The sequence below is a fragment of the Engraulis encrasicolus genome, chromosome 21, assembly GCF_034702125.1.
Source record: "Engraulis encrasicolus isolate BLACKSEA-1 chromosome 21, IST_EnEncr_1.0, whole genome shotgun sequence".
Classification (NCBI taxonomy): Eukaryota; Metazoa; Chordata; class Actinopteri; order Clupeiformes; family Engraulidae; genus Engraulis; species Engraulis encrasicolus.
In genome coordinates this window covers 32,191,172-32,215,607 of record NC_085877.1, presented here as the reverse complement: position 1 = coordinate 32,215,607, position 24,436 = coordinate 32,191,172, and the positions used below count along the sequence as shown (strand labels likewise).

At 44.3% G+C, this 24,436-nt stretch overlaps 1 protein-coding gene across 1 annotated transcript; it reads left to right on the top strand.

Annotated features, from left to right (window-relative positions):
• Nucleotides 1-245: 245 nt before the first annotated feature.
• On the top strand, nt 246-23,873 carry trim2b (tripartite motif containing 2b). The gene is made up of 14 exons (XM_063186863.1): nt 246-259; nt 932-1,097; nt 2,553-2,704; nt 4,020-4,200; nt 6,727-6,936; nt 7,354-7,536; nt 13,415-13,648; nt 14,162-14,354; nt 15,045-15,148; nt 15,597-15,764; nt 17,082-17,250; nt 17,804-17,874; nt 18,822-18,962; nt 19,780-23,873. Exons 1-14 carry the CDS (start codon nt 246-248, stop codon nt 19,930-19,932), a joined length of 2,139 nt encoding a protein of 712 aa, XP_063042933.1. The 3' UTR covers nt 19,933-23,873.
• Nucleotides 23,874-24,436: the final 563 nt, after the last annotated feature.

The following is a 24,436-nucleotide window of genomic DNA, read 5'->3' as shown; positions in this document are numbered from 1 at the left end:
TGCTCGCGCACACACACGTGCACACACACACATACACACACACACACACGCACACACACACGCACACACACACACACACACACACACACACACACACACACACACACGCACACACAGACGCACACACAGTGTACAGTACAGCACACACACTACCATCACACAGCACCCTCCCCTGCCCTCTTCTACTCTGCCCTGCCCTGATTGCCACTGCAGTATCAGGTGCCCTGAGCCAAAGAAGTGAGACAATGCTGTTAGATGTGTACACGCAGGCACACACACATGCACACACCGTACATACGCACACACACAGACACACACACACACACACACACACACACACACACACACACACACACACACACACACACACACACACACACACACACACACACACACACACACACACACACACACACACACACACACACACACACACACACACACACAAGAAAAGGAGAGAGAGAGAGACAGAGAGAGAGAGACAGAGAAACACACGGTGAGAGCATGTAGTATTTTGCCCCACTGCATTGATTTTAAACTTTTAAAATTTCATGACAATCATCAAGGTGACCATAATGTTGAGAAATCACCTTCTGTTTTTGCAGCTCCAGTCACACACAGACACACCCATACACACACACACACACACACACACACACACACACACACACACACACACACACACACACACACACACACACACACACACACACACACACACACACACACACACACACACACACACACTGAGAGAGAGAAGGAGGGAGGTAGAGAGAGGGATTGAGAGAGAGAGAGAGCACATTTTAAGCACCATTGACCGAACGAAAGCTTGGCAACACTAGAATCACTAAAAAAAGTGCATTTGGAACATTTTTATCGCAGTCACCAAGGCATTGCATTGTTGCGAAATCCCCTGTCTGTGTTTCTACAGCTCCAGCGGGGGTCGTCACCAGTCAGCGCAGCGCTCTGTTTGTCCCTCATCAGCCACGGTGGAGCCCCAGCCCAGGTCTCCGGACAGCAGCAGTGAGGAGTGCACAGTGCTGGAGGCACTGCCCAGCAAGATGTCCCTGCCCGCCTGCACACAGCACCAGGCCAAGGCAAGACCAATCGCACATGATGACATTATTATTATATTGTTATTATTATTAATATCACTTCGTAGTCCCACCTGCATGCAGCACCAGGCCAAGGCAAGACCAATTGCTCATGATAACATTATTATTATTATTATTATTATTATTATTATTATTATTATTATTATTATTATCTTTCCATAGTCACATCTGCACACAGCAGGCCAAGGCAAGACCAATCGCTCATGTTAACATGATTATTATTATTATTATTATTATTATTATTATTATTATTATTATTATGAATTATTATTATTGTCTTTCCATAGTCACATCTGCACACAGCAGGCCAAGGCAAGGCCAGCCGCACTTCGTATTTTTATTAGGGATGTAACGAATCCCGATTAAAGGTCTGTCGAATACCAAATACACTGCTTAAGATGTAGCCAAATCCAAAACCGAATACTGAGTCCTACTCCGATCACTGAAGCCGAACCTTGTCAACAAGGCAGAATACGGCCGAATCCGAAACCGAATCTTGCTTAAAGGTTCTGCTGAATACCAAATGCACTTCTTAAGATTTGTCTGAATCTGAATCCAAGTACAGAATCGTACTCCAATCACCGAAACCGAATCCTATAAACAACAGTCAAATCTGTAACCGAATCTTGGGTTCGGTACATCGCTGCTTATCATTATCACTCCAATGATCATAATAAAATATAGGCCTAATAATAGTTATTATACTAATTAAACATAAAAATACATGAATATTATTATTACCAATCTGAGTCCCACCTGAACGTACACGGTGCTATTTGCCTTGCTAGGTTTATTTGTTTGTGGTTTGTGGTGTGTGCAGGGATATCATTTCCTGTTTTCCTCTGCGCTTGATTAAATGGACAGAGGAGCCATTGATGCCTATAACTGTGTCACATATATCCGTCCAGCGGTGATAAATGTTTATGGGGGTTTTGAGGTCGAGTGATTGGTAAGAAATCTCTTGGAAATGTCTGAATGCCCTTTATTTCCGCACAGCATGCATGTTGGAGGAGTGGATGGTGTTTTTCCAAAATGGGCTGCTTCGTCAAAATGGGCTGCCAGTGTCCTGTTAAAATAGCCCTAACCCTAATCCTGAAACGCTGTGTAGCTCAGCTTGACGGTTAGGCCTGGGCCATATTGATAAGACACCAGTCCTGTACTGAAGATCCCCCTCCCTTGTAGTCTAGTAATATCACCTGCTTAGAGCTGCAAAGATGTAAACAAACCTTGCTCCCATTAGAATGGCCAAGATCTCAGAAAGGGCTGAGCCAAAAAAAAGCTATAACGTTGGGTAGGCTACTGACAAGTCACAGGCAGCGAGAGCAATACAACTGCATCTTGAAATTGGCTTGAACTCATTTAACCCTTCATTTAACCCTCTCTCTCTCTCTCTCTCTCTCTTTCTCTCTCTCTCCACCATTTCCTCCTCCGCACCAGGAGGTGGAGCTGTACTGTGCAGCGTGTGCTGTGTTGGTGTGTGAGGACTGTGTTAGTGGGGACCATGTGGACCACGCCACGGAACCCCTCAGCACCGCAGCGGAGAAGCTCCGGCAGACGCTACAGGAGACGGTCATGGCTGCCACCAACAGGTGACACACAACAACAGCAACACATACACACGGGGGAAGCACCCTTTTACCGTATGGATAAAGAATTGTCTATGAGTGTAATATACCCCAAACTCCGCCTACCCAATGGAAAGGAGTGTACTCAAGTTTGGTCTCCTAAGTGGGCGTTGTCTCCTAATACGTACCCCCTTGTTCATATGGAACATTGGGTCAAAGTATGGCTGGGTCAGCCATGGCCTAATGGTTTTGGAGTTGGCCTTGAGATTGGATTTGAAGTTTAGCAGCAGGAATATTCTGGATTCTGTATGCAAGATGGTTACAAGGATCCAGATTATGATTTCCTACAGTACATCTGTTAGAATACAAATCATAATATTATATGTATTGGGTGTATGGACCAGATTACAGGAGAGGGTAATTACTGCCACTACACAGGTGAGAAGAACAATCAAGATGGAGTACAAAGGCTAATTCAGGTTTTTGAATGAGATGTCTGCAAACTTAAAATGCTTCTTTTTTTGCCATTTATTCTATGGCAGAACAATGTGTCGACCATGGTTCTGAGCCGAATCTGAAGAAAACCTTAATGATCGAAATGTTGTTTTAGCATGGAATAAATGACAAATAAGGATTTCAACTACACCACCAACCAACAGATGCAACACAACAACGCGTCTGGTCCGCCCACCCAAAACCCCAAAGGGTCCTCTGGGGAACCGTGGGGCTCTTCCAAGAACTTTTAGGTTCTTCAGAGAACACCTGGGGTTCTTCTGGGAACATTTGAGTTCCTCCACAAACCAGTTAAGGGTTCTTTGAGGAACACTCCAGTTTTTACATCACAGGCTACCACAAGTTCTCAGAGGCCGAGGAACATTTTCTTTTATAAGTCATTTATTTATGTTAACACTTAACCCATACTATAGTATGCATTGCATGTACACCCAACCGATGTCAGTGTCTATGCAGTATAATGACTAGCTACCTTGGGTAGAGGAAACGCGACAGCACAAGACCCAGGAAGAACTACAACTCCCAACTCTTGGACTACAACTGATCCGTGCAGGTGTTACAGATCACCTCAATGACACTGAACTGATTTGTTTGTTGTATGTTCCACTAGTGTGTTTGCACCTTGAGGGAGGTCTTTGGCCGAAAGCAAGTAAAAAACCAAAAGCATTTGAGTGTGCAGACATTTCTCTTCAACTTTCACACTATTAGTGTTCAGACATACTGTAAACTATACGTTGAATAGTGCAAGGACTCATATCGTGGGGTCAAATCAATGTATCTTTGGACTACCACAGATTAACACTGCACTCCCATCACTCACACACAGGCTGCCACAGATCTCCGAGGCTCGTCAGACGCTGAAGGACATCCTGCATCAGCTGAGCGATCAGCGTAGTTCCATCGAGGAGGGAATCCACTCCTCCTTCACCGAGCTCCACAAGACCCTGGACGTGCGCAAGAGCGTCCTGCTCATGGAACTGGAGGTCACCTACACACTGAAGCAGAAGGTATATCGCCGGCCATAGACTCTCTGTTATAATGAGTGTTGCACCGATACCGATACCAGGATCAGTGGATCGGCACTAAAATGGTGGTATCGGCGAGTGCCAAGAAATAGGGCACCGATACCATTTACAGGTGCTTGTATGACACTTGAACAGCCTTGAAATTTGTTATTTCATAGAGGTATTTAAAAAGTATAAAATGTTTTGCTGGAGTCACTTAGTATTAGTCTTTTTCCCGTTTCACAAAGGTAGGCAGCAGCCTGACAAAGCCATGCAATGATTTTACATCCAAGTAGTATGCACTACAGCCCTTCATATACATTTCAAATAGGGTGGTATCGGTATCGGTATGGTATCGGTTTCGGCCGATACTGCACAGCCAGGTATTGGGTATCGGTATCGGGGCCAAAAAACGGTATCGGTGCAACGCTAGTTATAATGAACTGTGTTTCATACATGGGGACAGAGATAGACAGACAGCTATGCTGCGCGGGACGGTTGCTCGCATTGCACCTTTTGTTTACAAAATACTTCCATGCTCACAAGCTTGTCAGAAGGGGGTCCTTTCCGCAGGGGGCCCTAGGTGAACATTTGCCTACCTGGTTGTGACAGGCCTGTGTGGACCAGCTGGTCCCCTACTGTACACGCAAACGGGGCTGACCATACTTTAAAGTTTAGAGCCTTGGATCCCTGTTCGGCAGTATGTCAACCTTTTATTGCTCGCTTCAGATACAGTACACAATTGAAAACATTACAGGTTGAAACTTGGCCACCATGTCTGCAACTGTATAAAGAGAGCACAGCTTAACAGTGTTGTGTAAAAAAGCAATACCTGAATGTAGTACCATCTGTGCATCACCGTCCCAGTGGTGTTTTGACCTATTCCTTTTCTTCCTTGCTACATCTGGGTCACAACAGTTTGCCATTGTTGCAGACAAACTGAATTCTGCATTATATCAGCAAAAATGCCCAATATAATTAATAACCCAAAACCCAAATAATACGGCATCTGTCTGTGGGCGGCATCTCAAAGAGGAAATGGGTCATGTAGCAGCGAGACAACAACTTGAGACCCAGTTGCAGTTGTTGTATCAAATGGGGACTGAGGATGAGCAGAATAAATGTGCAACTTGACAGATAGTACCTGAAGCATAGTATGCTGTAAGTGTTCTAACAAGGTGCTGTTTTAGAAATTTGCACATAAATGAAAAATGAAGATACAAGATAGATACAAGATGTGTTATTGTCATATACCATACATTTGAGAATCATGAGTAAGAAAATAAAAAAGGATGTAATGTAATGATGTTCAAGCATTGTCACACTTTTTCAAGCATCGTCACAGTTATGTACACAATTCATGTTCTTACATAAAACCTCTACAATGTTAATTTCTACAAGACAATCAGTTCCTACGTACACAAGTAGTCCTGCTACAATATCTCTAGTGGTATTCAACAGCTACATTTGTAGCACTCCTTTGTCCTGCCTCCTCTCCACCTTTCCCTGCTGTCCTTTATTAATCATCTGAAAGCTGCTGGCCACAAACCCTGCATAGATGGGCAGTTCACTAAATACATTTAATTAATACAATAGTGACATTAGCTGTGATTGCACCACCCTGACGTGTGCCACAAGAAAAATATAATTGACCCTGACCCAGATACACCTGGCTTCTAGAGATGGGATTTATGGCTCTTAGACGGGATCCGGATCTTAGTGGCTCGTTCCTTTCAAAGAGCCGTTCAAAAAACTGGCTCTTTTGTCTCTTTTTTAATTCAGTGTTTAGAGTGTAATATTTTGACTCCACCTCAAGGTGATTTTGTTCAAACAACAACTGATTATTCTCCTGCTTCTAAAGACGGTTTTTGCCACCCTTTAAGGCCAACAATTGTGTTTTTTCCCCAAATTGGATTATTCTGGTCGAGGTCACGTGCTTAAAATGAATGAAAAATTAACGAAATAACAGTCGAGTGGCTCCCCCAGCTGTGATCCTGTTCCCATCGTTCACTTCAGGGAGCCGTGCAAAAGAACCGGCTCGTTCGTGAACGACACACCTCTAATGGCTTCTCAACAATAACAACACAGCACAACAATAATGCAACACTACAAACATGAGTCCTGAATTGTTCCATACACACCAAAGATGCACATTGAAGGTATGCACTAGATGTGCATTGTTCTACTATAGAATCTTTGTTATGCACTTTATTAATATGGGACTGAGGTGGATACTAGTTCTATGTAAGTTTAGTGCACTATACCACACTGGCAGTCACAGAGGCCTAAGAGGTGACTCACACACTTGTGAGACAGGTAGGAGGGATCATCCAGGCAAAATTAGATTCCATTGCTGTTACCCTGACAACATTGTGGTACTGGTACCTGTGCACCCCCATCTTTCCTATTTAGAGACAAAGTGCAAGACAAAACTAACGAATGCACCCACATACCCTCTAAGTGCTGCACATGCGTACCACACTCTCCAAGTGTTGAATTAACACTGCAGTCTTTACTGTGTGTGTGTAGATCCTGCAGGCCCAACTGGATGCTCTGGTGGAGGGCGAGGAGCACATCCAGAGCAGCCGCAGCCTCTCGGAGGAGGCCCTGGGGAGGGAGAAGGAGAAGGACTGCAACGGCGGGGGCTTGGCGGCCGGCGACGCGGCCATGATCCTCCTGGCCCACCAGGCTGAGGCCGAGAAGCTGACCAGCCTGGCCAGCGAGGGGCTGCCACTACAGGTGGGCGAATGCTGCTCTGATGGCCACTTGCTTTTTTCTTTATCTTATATTATGCTTTTCATCAGTTATAATGTATATTTATGTACTTATGGAGTGTACAGTATGTACTCTGTGTACTCTCAACTATTCTGTTTTGTTCTGTCTAATTCTACTATATTCTATTCTATTTTATTCTACTCTACATTACATTACATTACATTACATAGCTGACGCTTTTTTATCCAAAGCGACTTACAGTTATTTTAGGTTACAGTCCCTGGAGCATTGTGGGGGTTACATGCCTTGCTCAAGGGCACCTCTGCCATGGAGTGAGATGGAAGGGTGGGATTCAAACTGGCAACACCTCTGATCTAAAGCCCATCTCCTTCACCACTAGTGCATGGCCACTCTATTCTCTATTCTCTGCTCCCCCTGCAGCCGGAGGAGAATGACCAGCTGGACCTGTACCTGGAGTCGGAGGAGCTGAAGAAGTCGATCCACAACCTGGGAACCATCGTCACCACCAGCGCCGTGGCCTGCCAGACCGAGGCCAAGGGGGAGGGACTGGAGCAGTGCGCCGTGGGCGTGCCTACATCTGTCACCATAGTGACCCGCGACAAGGTAATGGTGACGGGTCATAAGTGATGGGCAACCTGGATTCAGAAGCTACAATCCAGTGACACGTAATCCAAATGACTTTGTTTTACCTCTTCAGGGCATTTGGACAGGTACTGTACAACCAGGTCATTTTAAATATGTGGCACTGGATTGTATCTTCTGAATCCTGGTTGGCTATCACTGTTCTCAGCTTATAGATTTATAGGCTACAGTGTTGGCTGTGGGGATCAGATATTTTACTGGAGAATACTGTATAAGGATTGCGTAAAGTGATATGCAGTGCTGTGGTCTACAGACTAGAGCAGTGTGATAAAGGCATGCCCACTATCGCCCACTATAGTAACCTGTGACAAGGTGAGATCATACCTGTCAACATTTGAAGGGCCAAATTTGGGAGAACAGGTTAAACTGGAGGTTATATTCTCTACATTTTGATGTTTGCCCTGTTGTTAATGGCACATTGAGAAATTAATTTTTTTATTCCTTTATATGTCTAGTATACGTACATGTGAAGAAATTGAGAACTTGCCTTTGACCTTTTACCTCTTCAACAAGGCCGGTGGCCTGTGCAAGGCAGACAACACAGTCATCTAGGCCAGTGGTTCCCAACCTATGGGTCGGGACCCCCCTTATGGGTCGCCAAAGATCCACAGGGGGTCGCGGAGCCCTCTTGATTTTAAGGGGTTTCGTTTTAAATATATATAGTCCATGTTGAATAAAAGACAAAGCATTTAACTAATAAATGCATAGACGCAACAAATTGTAAGTGCTACATTAAACATTTATTCTATATTTGACCAAAGACGAATTGAGGAATAAAATAACTAAAATAAGTTTTCGCAGGAAACGGAGGGCATCTTGTGACTCCGTCTCGTGCGGGCGCTCGCGTGGTTGGGTCACCAAAGCTTACAATAGTAAAAACATGGGTCCCTGAAGAAAAAGGTTGGGAACCACTGATCTAGGCCAATTTTATTTTCTGTGCCTTTGTGTTATGTTCACATTAATATGGGAACTACTTTTAGTTATTTTACAGTGACTACTTTATGTTATGCGCATTGATACTTAACCTACAGGTGACCTAGAGTAATAGCACCTTTATTAATAGAGTAGTGATATGCCAAGCAATGACTGTGCATTGTAATGATTCTTCCAATACCTCGATAAAGGCAACGTTAACTTTACTTCGGTGTTCGAGTGAATTATGTATGTTGTGAAAGTGACAAACACAACAGAATTGGCGACGAGGACTAACTGGATGTACTCGCGTGTACAGAAGCTTTAATGGAAGTTTCCTGTTGTCCACACAAGTTGATGCCTTCACGAAACGAAAGCTAGGAAGCTAACCCCCTCTACTGCCGCCCAAAGTGAATGACTCGACGGTACAGTGAGTAACTAAAACGGGAGGAAAGTGTCTGAAATTTGAAAGAGACCATGGCTGGTGCAATCGGAAATGTTGATGCTTTTGACAATAGCGTGGAAGAATGGGACACTTATATTGAGAGACTGGAGCAATACTGTGTTGCTAATCACATTGAAAATGACAGAAAGGTAGCAGTCTGCTAAGTGTTATGGGCGCAAAGACGTACAATCTGCTACGAAGTTTATGTGCACCGCACAAGCCATCCACGAAATCGTTTAAAGACATAACCAAACTGCTCCAAGACCACTTTAATCCGACGCCACTTGTAATAGCAGAGAGATTTCGTTTTCATAACAGAAATCAACAAAGAAGTGAATCTATTGCCAATTACATTGCAGAGCTTAGGAAGTTGGCTGAGCGTTGTCAGTTTGGCACGGGATTGAATGACGCACTCCGAGACAGGCTTGTCTGCGGTATGCACAATGAGAGCGTACAGAGACGACTCCTAACTGAAAAAGACTTGACGTTACAAAAAGCGTTAGAACTCGCAATAGCAATGGAAACGGCATCCAAAGACGCCATGCAATTGCAAAAGAAAGTGTCTACTGAAGCACACAGTGTTAACAAATTCACAGCCAAATCTGCCAAAGCAAATGCATGTTTTAGGTGTGGAAAGGGATCGCACGACCAGGCAGACTGCTGGTTCCGTGACAAAAACTGCATGAAGTGCAATAGGAACGGGCACATACAGAGAATGTGTAAAACGAAAGGAAATGAGGAAAAACAGAAAACAAAACGAAATGAGGAAAAACACAGAAGCTGGAAAAAGGATAAAAGAGTAAATGAAATGAATGACACAGATGCTAGTGGATCAGCCTCTGATGAGACAGACAATGGATTGGCTCACATAGAATTGCATTCAATGACAGAGAGTGAGAAGAGAATGATATGGGTGACCCCAAAGATTAATGGAAAGAAAATAAAGATGGAGCTTGATACTGGATCAGCACTCTCACTTATATCACTGAAAGATTACAAAGAGAATTTTGCAGATGTGAAATTGAAACAGACACCAATCCTACTGAAAACATACACTGGAGAAAAGGTGGCGCCAGTGGGAAAAATTAAAGTTAAAGTGAAATATGAAAATAAAAAGAAAATCCTTGACTTGTATGTGCTGCAGCGTGGAGGAGTTCCGTTATTCGGACGTGATTGGCTGAAAATGATCCAGCTCAATTGGCAGTCGATTAAAGCCATGCATTGAGAATGGAAACAGTAAAGCTACACAGGAAAAGCTGAACCTGTTACTCCAACGCGCAGCACCAGTGTTCGAAGAGGGCATAGGAACTCTCAAGCAGATGAAGGCACGTGTCACAGTGGATGAGCACGCCTTGCCCAAGTTCATGAAAGCGCGTCCTGTCCCCTATGCGCTACGCCCAAGAGTGGAGACAGAGTTACAACGGCTAGAGGAGCAAGGCATTCTGTCCAAAGTTGAATGGTCAGACTGGGCAACCCCAGTGGTGCCAGTTGTGAAGAAAAATGGTGCAATAAGGCTATGCGGCGACTTCAAGGTAACGGTCAACCCAGTCCTTCATGCAGATCAGTACCCGTTGCCTCGCATAGAAGACATTTTTGCTTCACTAGCCGGAGGCAACACTTTTCAAAGATTGATTTGGCCCAGGCTTATTTACAAATGGAAATGGATGCTGAGTCGAAAAAGTTCCTCACCATTAATACCCACAAAGGCCTTTTTCAATATAATAGGCTAGTGTTCGGTTCGGTATAGCATCCGCCCCTGCAGTGTGGCAGCGTGCTATCGACCAGGTGCTACAGGGCATCCCAGGCACGCAATGCTACTTAGATGACATATTAGCCACAGGGCAAGATGACAGCTCTCATTTAGCTAATCTGGAAGCAGTCCTGAACAGGCTAGCTGAGTGTGGACTTAGAGCCAATAAGGACAAATGTGAATTCTTTAAAGACTCCATCGAGTATTGTGGACACAGAATTGACCGAGACGGTCTCCACAAATCTCAGGATAAGATTGATGCTGTCCTTAAAGCGCCAAAGCCCACCAATGTCCCACAGCTTCGCTCATTCTTAGGATTAGTGAACTACTATCACAAATTCCTACCGAATCTTGCAACAGTGCTTCACCCCTTGAACACCCTCCTGCAAACCAAGGTGACATGGAAGTGGACGAACAGCTGTGACATGGCGTTCAAGAGTGCGAAGGAACTCATCACATCGGAAAGAGTACTGACTCACTATAACCCGGACTTGCCCCTACGACTGGCTTGTGATGCCTCGCCATATGGCATCGGTGCCGTCCTTTCACACAAAATGCCAGACGGCTCCGAACGTCCAATTGCCTTTGCATCTCGATCCTTATGTGCTGCTGAAAAGAACTACGCACAAATTGACAGGGAAGGGCTCAGCCTTGTGTGGGGGGCGTGAAGAAGTCAATTCCTGCAATGACTGCAGCACGCTTGCAAAGGTGGGCGTTGTTCCTCGGTGGACATGACTATGTGATAGAGTACAAAGGCACACTACAGCATGGAAATGCTGATGGACTCTCGCGCTTGCCTTGTGAACCCGAGGACAAAGCATCTGCAGACCCTGCTGAAATGTTCCATCTGGCCCATGTTGAGAACTTACCTGTCACAAGCGCACAGATCAAACTGGAAACCAGCCGAGATCCAACCCTGGCAAAGGTGCTTGAGCTAACGGTGAAGGGGTGGCCTGCCAAAAATACAGTGGGCTTACCTGAGTACTTCAGTCGACGTGAACAGCTATCCGTGTGTCATGGGTGCATCATGTGGGGAACCAGAATCGTAGTGCCGCCCAAGCTACGCCCCTACGTCCTGGAAGCACTCCATGAGGGACACATGGGCGTCGTTAAGATGAAGAGCCTTGCGAGAAGCTACATATGGTGGCCAGGCATTGATCTACAGATAGAGGAGATGGCCAAGTTGTGTAACGGGTGTCTGGAGAGAAAAAAGCAACCTCCACCTGCTCCTGTCCACAGCTGGGAGTGGCCCACCGCTCCTTGGCAAAGGATTCATGTAGATTACGCCGGGCCATTCCTCGATCGTATGTTCCTTGTTGTGGTCGACGCATATTCAAAGTGGCCAGAGGTCTTCATTGTGAAAAATGCCACAAGCACAAAAACAGTCGAAGTGCTCCGCACACTGTTCGCTAGAACAGGATTGCCTGAACGACTTGTCAGTGACAATGGCTGTCAATTTACCTCTGAAGAGTTTCAATCATTCATCTGTACCTTACCATCCTGCTACGAATGGTCTAGCTGAACGCTTCGTCCAATTGTTTAAACAGTCAATGAAAACAATGTCAAACTCCCACATGTCTCTGCAAGAAAAGATGGCAAAGTTCCTACATGCCTACAGAAACGCTGACCATGCTACGACAGGCCAAGCCCCAGCTGTACTGTTCATGGGTAGACGACTGAGGTCACGTCTCGATCTGCTAAAGCCTGACCTGTGTAGAGATGTCATGCAAAAACAGTCCCGCAAAGCAAAGACTGGTCAGGTGAGAAACTTTGTGATCGGACAACAAGTTCTAGCCAGAGACTATCGTCACTCAAAGCAGAAATGGCAGAGCGGTGAAATCATGTCCAAGACAGGGCCCCTGACCTACACGGTGCAAGTTGGACAGCACATCTGGCGCAGACACGTTGACCAACTGCTAAATGCAACTGCTCATCATGCCACCAACAACAGGCCTGAGGATGATGCTCATGTCTCTGAGGATTCTGATGAACTCATGTGCACAGCCCCGGAGCCTCCACTTCAAGTTGAAGACGGAAACTCTACACCTGATAATGCAGACCCCGAGGTTCCTGCTCAGAGCTCTGATCCTCAAGAGAGACGCTATCCTGAAAGAGCTCACCGTCCTCCTGACAGATTGACGCTCTAACCTAACAAAAGAACACATTGTGTTTGTTATGTTTGATGTGTGTTAAATGTTTAGTGTGAAGTTTAGCACTAAGGTTAAAGTTAAGGTGTTAAGATTAATGTGATTACCTTAAGATATACTTGCCTCTAGGTAAAGGGTATTGAATTACTTTCTTTAATGTATCAGATAGACATCAATGCTGGAAGGGAGGAAATGTTATGTTCACATTAATATGGGAACTACTTTTAGTTATTTTACAGTGACTACTTTATGTTATGCGCATTGATACTTAACCTACAGGTGACCTAGAGTAATAGCACCTTTATTAATAGAGTAGTGATATGCCAAGCAATGACTGTGCATTGTAATGATTCTTCCAATACCTCGATAAAGGCAACGTTAACTTTACTTCGGTGTTCGAGTGAATTATGTATGTTGTGAAAGTGACAAACACAACACTTTGTGTACACATAAATCTTGGCCGAGCACATTGATATTTGTTCTGTCTTGAATGTCATGGTGAGAAACATATCTTTTGGTTCATTTATATGTCTAGAGTGTTAATTGACAACAAAACAAATTTGACCTTTGACCTTTTGTCACAAGGCTGGCGGCCTGTGCAAGGCGGGCAACGCAGTCATCTCGGCCGAGGTGTTCACGCCGGACGGCAGCATTGCAGACGGCGAGATCCTGGACAACAAGAACGGCACCTACGACTTCCTCTACACCGTCCCCAAGGAGGGAGACTTCTGCCTGGCCGTCAGGCTCTACGACCAACACATCAAGGGGAGCCCCTTCAGGCTGCGGGTCACCCCACCCTGCTCCCCTGAGGACTCACAGGTACAGTAGGCCTATATGTATTAAATGTGTATGTGTACATTACATTGTTATGAACTGAACAAGTGTCTAAATGTGGAAAGGAAGGAAGGAAGGAAGGAAGGAAGGAAGGAAGGAAGGAAGAAAAAAAAAGAGAGAGAAAGAACGAAAAAAAGAGATAGAGAAAGAAAGAATCTAATAAAAAAAGAGTGTAACTACTACGGCCAGCACATTAACGGAAGCTCCTTCAGACCTCAGAGGGTCACCCCAGCCAGATCACCAGAGGACTCACAGGTATATTATGAGTGTGTTGAACAAGTGCACTGACTGTATACAGTGTGCTGGAACGGCCATCACTAGGGTTGTGGGTGCGTTCTGACCATTATGACAGCAAGCCTGGCTCTTTGGTATAGTGGTCAGACACCCAGTATGGTACCTCAGAAGGTCTGGGCTCGAATCTTGGTGCGGCATCTACTCTCCTTTGCTACAGACAGACAGGCTTGTCACCAGGCTCTAACGAGTTATTTCTGCTTGCAGATCCTCTCCCCGCCGTCCTCGGCTGCCAACGCCGGCTCGTCAGGCTCGTCGGGTGGTGCCAAGCGGCGCGGAGCCAAGTCGCCCGGCTCGGGCAGCCGAAGTCGCCAGCGGGGGGTGCGGCGGGCCGGGAGCATGTTCAGCACCCCAAAAAAGAAGGCCAACCCCATAGAGGACGACCTCATCTTCAAAATAGGTGAGAATCGGCTAACTGCTGTTGATGGACATGGGCCCTGGATAATACACTGTGACCTAATCATAACCTTTCCAATGCCCCCTTGATCTCATCATCAAGCCTGCCAACGCCCCACTTGATATTTAAAATGTAAATAATCTAATGTCCCCCAATAACAATTGAGCATCTCCGTTCCCACCTGTATCCTTCTCAACTCCCTAATGGCCCCTGGGGGGCTGTAGAGTCCCCGTTGAGAAACAACGATATACAGTAATGTCCTATCATAATGATCAACATAAATACTGATTACCTTTGGTAATCATATCATTTTTAGTCAACATAAAAAAAGATAGAAAGAATAAATAATTCCTCATCCTTTGGCTTATGGATCTTACATGATGAATGCTCCTGATAGGTAAAAAATGTCTAATGTAGTACATAAAAATGTTATTAAAAGCGTTATGAAGTAGTAGAAAAAAAAACCCTGTGTAATGTAAACACTTCATCAGAGGGTCACTGTGATGTTGATGAGTGACATGCTTTAAAAACACTCTGATGAAGACGGAAGTAACACCGTCGAAACATGTCAGGTAGAAGATAAAAACTTGTACATGTCTTAAGGCAAAAGAAACCCCTAAGTGTTTAAGTTAAACAGTTAGACATAATGAACTTAATACATACCTTGTGTAATGTAATCTCTGAATGTGGCAGGAACCAAAGGGAGAAACAAGGGAGAGTTCACCAACCTGCAAGGAGTGGCTGCCTCTGCCACCGGGACCATCCTCATTGCGGACAGCAATAACCAGTGCGTGCAGGTGAGATGCAAGGGCGGATTATTGCCCTGGCCTGACCCAAGAGTCAAGGGAGTCCCTGAAGCCCAAGCCTATACCTTTCCATTCTCATCTTGAGTTAAAAATCACACTTTCAACAACTGTATTTTTCACATTTTAACCCCCAACAACTTTGGGTCTTAGTGCAATTTCTCAAATAAGATTCAGTACTGATTTGTGTGATGCCGTGTTTAAAGGTAATGGTCATGGGCACTGAAGGGCCACCATCTTCTTTTTAAATTATTTACTGGAACTGATTTCCTTGAACACACATCTCCGTGATTATGGCTTAATGGCTAACCATTTTCCAGACTATACTATGGCCATGTTCTGTCTTGTTAGACCATGCTTCATCGTTTCATGTGCACTTTCAATGCAATAGTTAACATATTTGACTCACAGCATTATTTTTGGGGCATTTTCCATATACCAGGTTTTTTCCAATGACGGAACCTTCCAGAACCGCTTTGGGGTGCGTGGGCGGTCGCCGGGGCAACTGCAGCGGCCAACGGGAGTGGCGGTCCATCCCAACGGTGACATCATCATTGCAGACTATGACAACAAGTGGGTCAGCATCTTCTCCAGCGAGGGGAAATACAAGGTATTGGTGAGAGAAAGAAAGAAGGATGAATGAATGAATGAATGAATGAATGAATGAATCAATGAATGAATCAATGAATGAATCAATGAATGAATCAATGAGTCAGCATGTTCTCCAGCGGGGGAAAATATAAGGTATTTATACCTACCGATTACTATCTCAGAAAGAAATAAAGAAAGGAAGGAAGGAAAGGAAGGAACGGAGGAAGGAAGAAAGGAAGGAAGAAAGAAAGAAAGAAAGATGTACAAATACCATCCTTTTTCCAAAATGCCAACCCATATCAGGTTGTATTAAATCTTTGAAAGAAACAAAGAAGGAAATAAAGAAGAGAGGACAAGGGGCATAAGAGAAAATATTGTATATTTGGTCAGAAAACAAAAATGTATAAAAAGTTATAAATATACAATAAATATTGAGACACCACCCAAAGATGATTCCCACCACAATGACCTGTAGGCCGACAGTGAACATTACCATATGGGCAATTCTGTCTGTTAGCCATGTAGTGTGTGTGTGTGTGTGTGTGTGTGTGTGTGTGTGTGTATGTTTGTGTATGTTTGTGTGTGTGTGCACATATCTGTGCATGTGCGTGTGTGTCTGTGTGTGAGAGGGGGAGAGAAGATTCTAGACTGTTTATTCAGGAGCCATCCCTGGGTTTATCCCAGAGAGAGAGAGGGAGAATGCTGGATACAAGCATAGCATTGTTCACCAGTGACTGGCAGTTCCATTCGTCACTGTGGTGACAGCATACAAAGCGTAGTATGTGTGGACATGGGGACTAGATAGGCCACGTTTCATACAGTTCGCAAGTCACCCGGAAGCATGTAGTTTTTTTTTTTAGCATTTAGCGCCACAATAGTTCCTATGGTCCAAAGCTGAATGGGAAATTGAATGGGGTTCCATGGCCCCGTCTCAAATAAGGCGTGAGTCAAAAATATGCTAGTAGGGAACCCTTGCACTCTACGGAGGAGGTTAAAAATAGACTGTAGGGATGACTGGTTGATTTTGTTTCATTTGGTATCAAACAACATCCTAAATACAATGTTGCTATCAACATAGACTAAGCTAGGCATCTTCTGCATATTGTAAAAGTATTAATTAAAAAACTCTGCATTTCCCAAGTAGTACTTAAGTATGAGGTGCCCCCTAGGCAAGATATTGCATTACTTACACAGGTAGAGTGCTGGCAGTTATTATTGTATCAGCATTGAAAATCCCTGACGGAATCTAAATGAAGTGTATCTTCTGTTTTAGTGTGTCGCAGGTTAAGCTGTGCATCTACTTGACAGTATATATTCTTTGTGGTGTGTCTCACAGGGTAAGCTGGGCTCCGGGCGGCTGATGGGGCCTAAGGGGGTGTCTGTGGACCACAACGGACACGTGATCGTGGTGGACAACAAGGCCTGCACCGTCCTCATCTTCCAGACCAGTGGCAAGCTCATCAGCAAGTTCGGTAGCCGTGGAAACGGAGATAAACAGTTCGCTGGTGGGTGTCCTAACCCCTCGTTCAGACTAGCAACCTCCAAGCCAATCCACTTGTAGGCACAATATCCATTACATTACACCTAGCAGACAACTTCATCCAAAGTGACTTAGTAGCTATTTATGGCACTGGCTACAATTCCTAGCCTGATTATCATCGACTTTCAAATCTCTTCGATACTTGGTCTGACCAAGAGCATATCGATTAACGTTTCCCCGACGGCATGGTTGACCCGCCGCCTCCTTTGGTTTGCTACTGGTTGTTTGCTTCCCAAGAAAGTGGGAGGAGTTTACGTTTTTTTTCCGGAGCTCAGAAACAATATTTGTATTGCTAATGGCCTGACTAGAAGCAACGCTGAAGGAGGGTGCGGCCTGGCTAACAGTCCCTAGAGTGATGTGGGTTTAAAAAACAAAACAAAAAAACAAAAACGTGTTGAATTAACTCCAACTTAGTGTCGTTAGAATGTCCACATATAATCTGTGAGGCCTCTGTGTGTGGACAACCTATCCAAAGAGAGGTACCCTCATGCTAACTCGCACCCCACTTCCTGTTTCAGGGCCACACTTCGCTGCCGTCAACGGTAGCAATGACATCATCATCACAGACTTCCACAACCATTCAGTAAAGGTAACGAATTCAGCTTTTACTAACACTGATAAAACCTTTCACATCCCCGTTTTTGCCCTGGCAGAAGAAAAAATGAACATAGACATACAAAAGAAAGAAGACTTCAATGGGCATAGCCAAAAATCATAAAGTGGGCTCAGGGGGGAAAAATGAATAGCTCAGAACACATACGTACAGGGGGTGGACAACATAACTGAGACACCTGTCACTTTAGTGTTGGAAGTTTCATGGCTCAAGTGAACCAGCCTGTTGGCCAATCTTCATTAATGGCACCAGTAAAGTGAAGTGTGAAGGTTCAATTAGCAGGGTAAGAGCACAATTTTGCTCAACATTTGCAACGCACACAACATTATGGATGACGTGTCAGAGTTCAAAAATGATAAATTCTTGGTACGTGTATAACTGTTGCGTCTTTGACCGAGACAGCAAGTGTTTCTGATGTATCAAGAGCCACAGTATCCAAGGTAATGTCTGCATACCACCAAGAAGGACGAACCACATCCTACAGGATTAACTGTGGATGCAAGAGGAACTAAATGACACTAAAATGACAGCTGTCTCAGTTATTTTGTCCACCCCCTGTATTTGTTCACACACAATCAATCAAACAAATCAAATGATCTGATTGGGTGGCCTATTTGACAAAAGGTCCACCCCATCCCAACTGTGTTGCTACACCTAAATTTTGCCATTACTGTATTATAATCAGCTTATTATGCTAGCAGAGACTGAGCAATAGGGAGCCGAGCAGGACATTTGCCCCTGGGCCCTTCAGTGGGCTATATGGGGGTCCCTGGGCCCTTTAGTGGGCTATATGGGGGTCCATGGGCCCTTCAGTGGGCTATATGGGGGTCCCTGGGTGCTATTATTCCGCCGCCACTGCATGGTAGGTGTTCTGAACTAAATTGATGTTCTCACTCTTGTCCTTTACCTTTGCTGTTTTGCAGGTGTTCAACACGGACGGAGAGCTGCTGCTGAAGTTTGGCTCAAACGGAGAGGGCAATGGCCAGTTCAACGCCCCGACAGGCGTAGCAGTGGATGGCAATGGCAACATTATCGTGGCAGACTGGGGAAACAGCAGGATCCAGGTATAGCCATGCATTTGACAATGACCACTATGAATGAAAATGTCAAGCAGAGAGGGAGATAAAACCCGGAGTTAAATTATTTAACACATCTGATATCAGTACCCGAATGACGATAGACGAATGACGAAAGTTCTGTGTAGATATAAACGACTACTGCTTTCTGACAGAATAAAAAGCAAAACAGAGGCATGTAGCTGATGTTTATGTCTATGCCACAAGGGTGTAAATTCCCTGCTTTGAATGCACTGAATTGAAGGTGTTTTGTAGTGGTAATAATGGTTAGGGTTAGGCTTTGTTGTGATGTCAAAGAGGTAACTCGCCAATGCCTGAATGTGTCATCCTGAAATTTTGTGCCATGACTCATTTCTTGCACTTGTGCACTTCGGGCATTATGTTTCAGTGCATAGGGCGCTCGCACACGCTGAACATTTTGGTTAATTCAGTGTACTGAAAGTGCCTGGATGCTGCCCTAACAACGATCAAACTTGGTGCTTGAGCGATGCCACCATGTTAACGAAACGGAAGAAACATGGCGTTCAGTTCAGTAGAAGAGTTTGGTCAACAGTCTCGTAATTCTATGAGGAATATTGCTGAGACACTAACCTTTTCATGCCAAGCCAAGTATTGCATGCGAGATGGTTGCCATTTGGGATGAAGGAAATGGAAATACAAGCCAACCAATATTTTGGCGAGTTAATGCTATGCTCGCCTGTCACTCCCCCCCATTCCCGCTGTTTGACAGCAGTCGCTTGATCCTCTCCTACATCAACACTTGTGCTCATATCTAATTTCTCAACTCTTCCTTCTCTCTGCCCAGGTGTTTGACAGCAGCGGTTCCTTCCTCTCCTACATCAACACATCGGCGGACCCCCTGTACGGCCCCCAGGGCCTGGCCCTCACCTCCGACGGCCACGTGGTGGTAGCCGACTCCGGGAACCACTGCTTCAAGGTGTACCGCTACCTGCAGTAGAACCACCGGCCAGAACCAGGAAGCATTTCTTACTGACCAACCCACTTCACAAATTATTAGCCACATAGGCAGCATTTATTACTGGACAACCCACCCAGCCAGCCAGCCATCCAACCAAACAGACAGACAGAGAAGACAGACCGATAAAGACAACCAATCAGTAACACCATTCTCCAGAACCTGAAATTACTGGGAAGCATTTATTCCTGACCAACCCACGCAACCGATAAACCAAACCAGACAGGCTGATAAAGGGAACTAATCCATCTAAGGTGTAACGCTACCTGCTGTAAAACCATCTTCCGTCCAGAACCAGGAATTACCATGAAGCATTTACTGCTGACCCAATGTCCCCCCCACCCTCTGGTCAACCAGGAAGCATTTAGTACAGACAGACAGACAGACAGACAGACAGACAGACAGACAGACAGACAGACAGACAGACAGACAGACAGACAGACAGACAGACAGACAGACAGACAGACAGACAGACAAAAGCAACCAATCCACGTGAGGTGAGGTTACCTGCTGTAAAACCGTCATCCATCCAGAACCAGGTACGTTGAAGCATTTCTGACTGACCCACCCAAGGAACCCCCTGCCCAACAAGAAAGCATTTATTACAGATCATCTCATCTCACCCAGCCAAATAGCCAAGCAGACCGAATTAAGGCAACCATTCCACCAACGGTGTAATGCTTCCTGCAATAAAACCACCATCCAGAAGCAGGAAGGTAATCACCAGGGAAATAATATTTACTGACTAACCCACCCAGCCAAAAAGGCAAGACAGAGTAGGGCAGAAAATACAGCTGAGGCATACCACTATTTGCAGTAAACCTATCATCGAGAACCAGTGGTTTCTGGGAAACCATTCTTATTGACCCAATCAAGAACACCTTACCTCCCATCCCCTGACCCCCTACACCCACAGACAACTAGCCAGGCAGATCGATCAAGGCAACCAATCCACAGATCGGTCAAGGTAACCGCCACCAACAGTAAACATTGCCTGTAATCAGTAATGGTCAAGAATCATTTCACGCTGACTCAGCCAACCAGCCAGACAAACCAATCAAAGGGACTCACTTAAGAATTTCTTATTAACCAGGAACCAACTAACCAACCAGCCAACAAGATTAAAAAAAGACAGTCAGATCAAGGCAATTCATCCCAGCAACACTTCAGAAACATCATCCACCCTCTTACAACATTGCAGTCAACAGGGGGGGGGCAGAAAAGTATCCAACTTCCCACCCACCAACCAAACAACAGCCTGGAAAACGTGGGAAGAAAAACAAACGTTCCTGAAAGTGGAACCAGAACTGCAATCGGCTCCAAAGGAGCTCATGTTTAGGGGCCCTTACACACACACACACACACACACACAGTCATGAAATCACTGAGAGATTTTTGTTTTTGCTGGGTTGTGCCTCCTGTTCTCCCAAGGCAAATTCCTGTCCGCACCCCCGAAGACAGGTAATCTCAAATATCGCAAAACACACAAAAACAGTTTCGCGAAGTGCCACCCCCCATTGTCAAGTATGTTCCATGGGCCTTATTTGAGTTTAAGAATGGGCATGCCTATAGAATGTCTGCAATTTGTTGTGCATACGAAAAAAGGGATGTGTCTTACCCCCCAAACTCCTCACGGAAATGTTTGTCAATCGGGTGGCTAGTATGCTGAAACCCACATTGTTCTGTTTCTTTTGATTCGAACAATCAGAGCCAATGAGAAAACAAGAAAAAAATATATGGCTGACTTTGAAATGTTCTTGACACAAAATGCCTGGAAAAAAGAATATACTTCTTCCATGAAATATGAAGACAAAAGATTCTGAGAAAGGAAAAAAGAAGTTCACACACCAGACGGCAAGCAGGCAACACTGTATGTCACCTGTGTTATGCCTGAAGACAGAGTGTAGTCTACTCTGATGGTAGGGTACTACAGTACGAGGGTAGCATCCTACAAGGATATCGTCAAATAAAGAAAACAGCTTTAGCACACGGTAGCTTGCCTCTGCCACAGTCTCACTATAACATCTTGGCCGTTCAATGTTGTGTCCATTTTGAGTATGTATTCCGACTTGAAGCTATAGCATTTGATCAAGACTAATGGTATATGTTGACTGGCTACTTTAGGTAGGCTAATAATGTGGACAAACAATTCAATGTGCACTTGGCGTTTAAGCATTGCGATGCCTGTAGACAAGAAGTGAACGTACCTTTTGGCCTGGGCTTTTGGTTTGTTTGTGTCCTTTCAAGATTCCCAGGCTACTCTAATATTTCTATACAGACGTATCCTGCTTGTCACTTTGTAACTTAGTCTGCACACCCTTTGTCTATTTTTTTTGCAATCAACATACAGAAATGATGTCCATGGGGAAAAAACCACACTATTTTAGAATTAGGCTATAGCTTTTCTAACTGTCTAACAAAATTAAAAGCTGTTTCAACATGTTCTATACAGTATTGCTCTATATAACGCCCTTATATGTCATTATATGAATACTCAGCCCAAAATGAAAAGAGTAAAGTTGTCTATTTTTTAATAAATAATAGTTTGAAAAGTCACTATCTATTCAGACATGTCCGTTGCCTGACAGCATTGTACTGCTGCGTTCCATGCTGATACTTTAAGACCAAACTTGGGCATGAAAATGCTTGCTTGCTAGATGTTAGTTAACACTGTATACCAGTAACTTAGAAGCATGTATTATTCCACAAAAGATGAAATCGTAGCAATAGGCTACAGCTACATGAAAAGAAAATAATGGAAAAAAATTATCAATGCACTGATTCATTTCCACTTTGAACTTTTGTTGTTGCTTTTTTTTTTTTGGCAGACTCATTCCTACTTATTCTAATTCCCATCGTGATGTTTACATTTTTGAAGCTGATATTGTTTATGAGGTATTGCACTGGAAGAATGTATATTTATTTCAGATTGTGTTTTTCTACACAGTATTATTTAAAACTATATATTAAGTTGTTGTCATGAATGTTATTTTTATATATACCATGATGATTTGTGTTTACTTCAGAAGAGGATTGTGTAGTCAACATGCGTACATGGGTTTTAACAGAATGTTTATTTGCCATGCCTTGATTTCAGCCTTAACTTCATTTTTTTTTTCTTCAAAGAAAAACCTGGGGAGTACTCCAAGAACCTGACTAAGTAAATCAGGTGACGTCCAGGTGACACAGTGGGCTATCTATTAGCAAGTTTACCACTTCCCATAGGTTGATTTAGCCGGGTTTATCACTTAACCATGTTCATGGAATAACACCCCCGAGTAGATAATCCATGTGTCAACAGTGCTAGCTAACTCAACATACTGTACGATTGACTGACTTTACAGTACAGTTAGTGCATTATACCATGATTTGGTAACACTTTAGAATAGGGTTCTTATGTTCGCCACTAATACATGCCTATCTACTGTCTGTATAATGACTTTGGCCTAAAAACATTTGATAAGGGCCTACTAGGTCTTTACTACCGTTATATCAATAAGACCTTATTGGCTGCGAACAAGAAATGTGCATATGCACACACCCGACGACAGGAGGGACGGGGACAAAGGGGTATGTTGTCCCAGGTCCAGGGAGAAAGGGGGGCTGTATGCATTGGATAGAAGGGCCCTTCAGATGACTTTGTCCTGGGCCCAGCAAAAGCTGTCAGCGGCCCTGCATATGCACCTAACAAATTATTAATTTAGCTTAACACGTCTTAAAAGTCACTTCTACAGTCATTAGACTTGCATTAGTGTGGCCAACATGTGATCCTCAGAGTAAAGTGTTACCCATAATTCCTCTACCTTGTCTATGATGTCAGATTGTTTGTAGACGGTGCAGACTCTGTCCACACAACATACTTCACTCCTCACTGCTACCAAACAATGCCAATAAAGGACTGAGTAGATCATGGACCACTTCTATTGTTTCCTTTTTCTCTTCATTTGCTGTTGTACGTACGTGGGAGAACCCTGACTAATTCTTAGGGCCCAGCCCACCTGGGGGCCCTCCTATGGAAAATGTTCCATGGAAAATGTTCTTGGGGGCAGTGAAAGAGGTTGCTCCTGGGGCCACAAATTTGGTGCTACGCACCTGCGTGACCCTATGGAACAGTGCAATTCTAACGTTAGGCCTACATAATTTACTAAACTGTATCTAGTAAGAGCATAGAAAATATTTTTCTGGCGAGTCGGACTGACACTGCACAGTAAACCATGCCTCCGTTAGAAAATTCAGGATCACAGTAAACCATGCCCCCATTGGAATGGCCAGGAGCACAGAAAGCACAGCTAGGTCATCACATATTGTGAAGGCAAGTGTAGTGTGGGTACTACAACAGCGAGTAAAAATTGACACACTATTAACACACTCTTTCAACCACATTTTGTAGTCCCACAATAAAATCAAAATATTTGGTTGCTAGCATTGCATTCTTTGACTGGTTTCAGACTGATTCACTTCAGATTATCTATGAGCGTCAAAAAAA

What these genes read in the sequence shown, in the direction of transcription:
- trim2b (XM_063186863.1), top strand. An exon ending in CCAGCGAGGGGAAATACAAG is followed by an intron (nt 15,765 to 17,081) that starts GTATTGGTGAGA and finishes TGTGTCTCACAG; the next exon opens with GGTAAGCTGGGCTCCGGGCG. An exon ending in GGGGAAACAGCAGGATCCAG is followed by an intron (nt 18,963 to 19,779) that starts GTATAGCCATGC and finishes CTCTCTGCCCAG; the next exon opens with GTGTTTGACAGCAGCGGTTC.